The 6,000-nt window shown below is 35.7% G+C and overlaps 2 protein-coding genes across 8 annotated transcripts in view; one reads left to right on the top strand and one right to left on the bottom strand.

Annotated features, from left to right (window-relative positions):
* The first annotated feature begins 609 nt into the window (after positions 1–609).
* LOC118744212 lies at positions 610–2,381 on the top strand. The gene is made up of 3 exons (XM_036477073.1): positions 610–897; positions 957–1,806; positions 1,885–2,381. Exons 1-3 carry the CDS (start codon positions 749–751, stop codon positions 2,119–2,121), a joined length of 1,236 nt encoding a protein of 411 aa, XP_036332966.1. The 5' UTR covers positions 610–748; the 3' UTR covers positions 2,122–2,381.
* Positions 2,150–6,000, bottom strand: part of LOC118744186 (protein unc-79 homolog) — a 44,802-nt gene continuing 40,951 nt past the window's right edge. For all 7 annotated transcript variants that reach the window (XM_036477006.1, XM_036477017.1, XM_036477024.1 and 4 more), the window contains 2 exons: positions 2,635–2,754; positions 2,150–2,570 (listed from right to left, as the gene is read on the bottom strand). In XM_036477006.1, the coding sequence (XP_036332899.1) occupies positions 2,397–2,570; positions 2,635–2,754 (294 nt within the window). In that variant the 3' untranslated portion in view covers positions 2,150–2,396. The remainder of the gene's footprint in view (positions 2,571–2,634; positions 2,755–6,000) is intronic.

Genomic DNA, 6,000 nt, shown 5'->3' with positions numbered 1-6,000 from the left:
AGTATATTTGGGTAATCCCTCAAGGTTTCGAGGATAATCGTAACAATATTTTGAATAGGAACTTATATCTTTTTTACCATCTGTAAAACTGACGAAGTGGCAACCATCTAAAGAAGGAGAAATCAGCTGACACGGAAAAATCTAAATTCCGCAGATTTCTGCGCTACGGGCTACAACTACAGAAAAATTCTGCGGAGTTGAGTTTTCATTTACATGGCGCTTTGGTAAGACAGATCGTGTCAGCTGACTCGGGTTTACGTACCGGTAGGTTTACGTTCTTGACTAATTTCAGCTTAATGTCTGGATTATAATGGAAGTAACGGAACGGGGCGAACTGTCACTTAATTATCTATTGTATGGGCAATGACTTCAAACGATTATAATGCACTTGAACGCAATGTAAAACGGAAGCATCTAAAATCAATAGATCCTTGCGAATTCACCGTGATTTGTTACGATTCGCACCTTGCATTATAGCCAAGGTATAAATGCTGTAAACCTGACTGCTATTGGAACAGACTATTTGATTTAACAAATCGCCATTAAAATCTTATAATGTAAACACCGCATGATATAAGATGTTCTATAATTGGGCATCACTTTACTGAACAGCTGGCATCAATTGGGTACGGGATTTCTATATGAAAACAAAAAGTTTAGTAGTTTGCACGCGAAATTTCGCCAATTTTTGAAAATTAGCTACATTTCTAGGTTTTTATTTTGAAGTGAAAAATAACTGCATTCCTCAATGGCTGCACTTCCCCGTCCAACCTTGAACAGAATACCAGCAAAAGCGCCAACTATAAAACAAGATAATGCAGTGAAAGATTTAACAAAACTTTCTCGTTTGGAATTGTTGGACCTAAAGGAACGCCAAAGCAAGCTACTGGCCAATAAGTAAGTTTACTACAATAACTCTATATTTGTATGTAATGCTATTGACTTGAATTTTTTAGAGTCAACTTAAATCTGCTTCCGGATAAAGGGAAACGTATAAAAGATTTCTACGATAGGGTGAATGCAGAACTAGATCGACGTAGTAATATCGATGAAGCGGCTAATATGTTCTCTGAATTGAATATAGCTTCTAGAGGTCAAGATGTGCTTAATCGCCTAGAGTGGAACGGTCGCCTCAATGTAGATAATGACATGGACCCAACAGTAGATGTGCTAGATAGTGATGATGAAGCCGAACTAGATCCCTTGCGGGTGATAGCACAGCGTACAATGCATGCGCGGCGCACCAAATTGTTACCACCCGAACCGAAGCTAATAACGGAAGCTGACTTAGCTGAGATCAAATATTTTAAGGCAGGGTCTGAAAAATTATTTCCAACGATGACTGGTACTGATTTAGTCACTGCGATGGATATAAGAGAAAAGGAAAGCACTGACGAGTCAAACAACGTGGTAGATGTAGAAGTTTTTGAAATTGATATTAGCGAAAAACTCAAATCTATAAAGCCTAAAATTCAGCATGTAATAGAAAAATCTCCATCATCAAAAGCAAGCTCAGTAAGTGGCGACAGTCGCTGTAGTACACCTGCCATACAAGAAGTCGAACAGCACGTGCGTTACTTGGTTACTAAAACCGAGTTAGACGTAGCACCACAACGTGAAAAATTCAAACCTTACAAAACAACAGTGTCTAATGTGCACGACCCGGCTAAGGAACGCACGCGCAATAAGGGCAAACATTGGGAAGTTACTGCTGCAACACCGCCACTTATACAGCATGGCGCTACAAAAATGCTGACATTGCTTGATTCGGTTGACTTGCAAGCGAGTTATTTAGCCAGGATGAAAGTGAGTGCGAATTTACGTTTTCCTGTGTGTATACTATTGCTGCGTAGAATGTATGAAAATATTTGCCAATATATTTAGGAATTGCAAGAAAAACAAGCAGAGGACAGGTTGGCTGCACGTTTCGCACGATTGGAGCAACGTAGTCTGAAACTGCCAATAGAAGAAGAGCTGAAAGCAAAAGCATCTTTCAATACATATCGCTCACCGGCATTAGATATCGAGGGCGAGCAGAAGTTTAATGAAGATGAAGAGGTGCATGACCCGCTAGGCGAGGAAACGGCTGCGGGTGGCGTTAGCTATACCGTCTTCAATTGATTACCTCAAATTTAAAATAATAGATTCATTCTGATTATTTGGATGTTAATTTATTAGTCGAACTACTTACTATTAACGACATGGTTCAACAATTAACCACACACCTACATATGTTGAGTTCTTGAGACATTTGTATAACATTCAAGCTTAAAAGGTGGTGTTTTTACACGTAAATACTTATTTTGTTGAAAGCTGTGCTTTCGTCCCACGATAAAGTACACAAATTTGTAAAATTTCTAATACATCATAAATCATTCGTACATGCATAGTATATCTTAAATTGAATAAAATTGTGTGGCTGTGGATGCTTGTAGTTCGATCTGACCCATTTTGAATTGTAGTCGCTGCAGCCATTTTAGTAATGCATCCGAGGGATGAGTCTGTTGTTCCTCGTAGTTTGGTGCATAATCGCGAACGTTTTGTAGGCGTACGTGTAGAGTGTCGGATAGCTAAAGGAGAAAGGCAGAAGCGTGAAAGCAAATATTGACATTTAAGGTGGAACTGCTTTAGTACCTGGGTTTGCGAGGACAAGACAGGACTCCAAAGTGGCAAAAGTTTGCCTAATATGGTAGAGTTTGTTTCTTTGAGCGCCTCGAGTAGGCTAAGAAAGTGAAGATTCACCATTTCGGAAAGCTGAAAGCAAAGTGTATGTATGAGATAAGGATTTAAGATTTCAACGAGGCAAAAGCTTCATGCCACCCACATAAAAGTCTCTAAAAATTGCAAATAAAAAATCAATAAGAAGAACTTAGTTTTTAAAAAAAAAATTTTTTAAAATTGAGTTTGGCGTTATTCCACCATTTTTTCGACTTTTATGAAAACTACTTAGGCCGAGAGATGAAAATTTTAGTAAGCCGGCCATAAAATAAAAATACGAGCTAACTTTTGCAAATCCATCGAGAGTTTTACTACTGGATGGGTATACTTTCAGAAAATCTTAACAAAGCCCGGGCTGGTTTCGGATACGCACAGTGTTATGCATGTAGAAAAAACTCGTAACGAATAAATTAAACAAATTTGATAAATTTACAATAAATTATATTAAACATAAAAAATAATGATTAAATCCAAAACAAAAAAAGTAGATAGACATACATAAATTACAGATAACATAAATCAAAATATGTAATTAAGAAGTGTCGAGTCACCTTTGCATTTGGACTCTGTATATTAAATAAAAAATTAAATCATATGATAAAATTAATTAAAAAATATACTAAAACATAAATTAAAATACTTATTTGTTCGGCCTTATCGCTGTAGTAAATAAAAAATTAAATCATATGATAAAATTAATTAATAAATATACTAAAACATAAATTACAATACATATTTAATCGGCCTTATCGCGAGTTCCAATTGAACAAATATTCCAAAAAATTATAAAGAAAAACAAAAACAATTGCTCCTAATTTGTTTTTGTTTTGCCTGTTAAGCTATGGGAATGATTTATTCACTTGGAATTGGCAATAAAGGGCTGTTTACATACGACTTTTGCTTCACTTTGCTTCAGAGTTCCGCTTTGACAGATAAGTTCAACACATGATTTTATATGAGTCTTGCTAAATAGAATGCGAGGAAAGCAAAGCGAGGCAAAATCATGGGTGTGCTTTGGCAATCACCTGTTCACATGTATCTTTTCTCGGGGGCTTGCATTTGCTTTTAAAGACAAAAATAATCTAAATAAGAAATTTACACAGATAAAATATAGACGAAAGGGAGAACGCAGAAGCTTTCTACTTCATGCTTTGTTGTCAAAGTTCGAACTGTCAAGCAAACCGAGGAAAGTCGTATGTAAACGGCCCTTAGGGTTGAATAATTAGAATTTTTCGTTTGATTTTAAGTTAAAAGAGTTAAAAAAAAGAAAAATTGAAAGCTATTTGTTATGAATCGTTGTACACTAGCTAAGAGTGAAACGTTGCTAAGTCTATTTTTTTTTAATTTTTCACGAGAGGAAAACAACTAATAGCCCTTTTCTTCAAGTATTTTGCAACACTTTGAATTCAACGGTGTGCGAATTTAAAGCAAAGCAAAACCCTATAAGAATCAGATGTTTTTGCTGTTTTTTACAAGACTTTTTATTACTTTGGCCTTATAGACAGTCCTATTGCGAGTGTCGACTGGTAGCATATAAACGACTATTAGTCGATTATCTCTTTTCCATGGTTTTGTGAATGTCTATTTATCGTTCAATAAGCGACTGTGAATAGCTTTTGGTTTTAGTCTACAGCTGTTTGCTTTTAGATGGATGAGCGACTAAAAACTATTCTCACTCACTTATCGAACAGGGAAACGACATTGAAAATACCATGGATAATCGATAATCGACTTATAGTCGTTTATTTACTTCTAGTCGACACTCGCAATACTGCTGAGAGTTTCGCGCGCCTCTTTTGGTTAAGCAAATTGTTTTTTATTTGAATATTTACTAGCAAATACCCAGCGTGTTTTTGTGCTGTTTGATACCCATATTATAATAATTTATTTTATCAATTTAATTTATCTTATCAATTTAATTGAATTAAAATTTTCAAACAGGTAACAACCTTCAACAGAAATATTTTCGACTGCAAGCCTTTTTAAACCTCATTCTTTTGGTAGCCATATTGCAATATTTACTTTATACTATCAATTTACTTAAACTGCAATTTTCAAACAGTTGGCAACCTCTATTTTTTCTATATATTACTTAAGACCTTTAGCAATGTACCGACTAAAACTGCATTCAATTCTATGCATTCCTTTTCGAGTGATGCGTGTACAAACATTCAGACAGACAGACCGACGGACAGACAGACATAAATTAAAAAAAAAAATTGTTGATTTGGCCTCTGTTGCGCTAATAAAGACCCCGCATATCAGATTAAGCATTATTCGAATAAATTGTTATTTAGATAATTATTCGAATAAAATTTTACCCATAATATAATTATTCGCAAATAATATATTCACGAATGAATTCGTGAATAAATTGCGTATGAATAAATTATTCGTGATTTTATTCGTTATTTAAAATAATTTTTAAAAATTGATTTATAACACAGTAAGCAATGTTTTACTTTTATTTCTATTGTCAAGGATTGTGAGTTAGTTGAATTCGATTTACTATTTTATCAAGATCTTTGGCGTTGGCCAATGCAAGAATAGCGTTGAAAAACAAATATGGGTAAGGTAAAAATTCTTAATTTAGGTTGAAACAATTAAAGAAAAAAATTCCTTTCGATATCATGAGTTTTACCGATGGTCTTATTTTCACCTGTGAGATCTTTTCTAAGCGCGCGTAACCTTCTTTGATCTTGCAACTACAACATTGGTCCGAGGCGTCAACCTCTAGTCTTATGTCATGTAAGCCAACAAAAGTCCTTATAAGGAAGCTGAAGAGCACAGTCAAGGTGTATTCAATAAGGTGGTACCGGTACGACAATAACAAAATGTACATGTATTTGGTTTTTGCTTTGCGGCGAGGACTGTCAAAAATTTCATACGAAGGATGTGAAAGAGAACAGAAAACAATGAACAATCAAGTTGTCCAACCAATCAACAGCAGCCATTTGACATATGAAGCCGTGAGGCGAAGAAAAATAAAAGGGTACTGCTGTCGCCTATTGAATACACCTTGAGCATAGTTTTCTATTATAGGAGAGCCAAAAATCCTCGATGTTCCACAGGACGAAAAGTTTTCCTGCGCGTCCAAATTTGGCCATCGATAAACCAACCGTGATCTTTCTTGGAAGGATGTGGTCGAAACTTTCCTAGCTGATTCGGCACTTTTAAAATATCTAAGAGCTGGTTTCCTTCAATCTTACTGCTGCAGCAATGGCCGTCCGAGCAATTTCATCCAGCGGAGGTGGATGCAAGGTCGCATTTCGGGTGTGTGAC

Source organism: Rhagoletis pomonella, unplaced genomic scaffold, assembly GCF_013731165.1.
Source record: "Rhagoletis pomonella isolate Grant_MI unplaced genomic scaffold, Rhpom_1.0 Rhpom_scaffold_00001, whole genome shotgun sequence".
In the NCBI taxonomy this organism is placed as follows: Eukaryota; Metazoa; Arthropoda; class Insecta; order Diptera; family Tephritidae; genus Rhagoletis; species Rhagoletis pomonella.
Note: the sequence above shows the minus strand (reverse complement) of the source record. Positions and strands in the feature narration are given on the sequence as shown.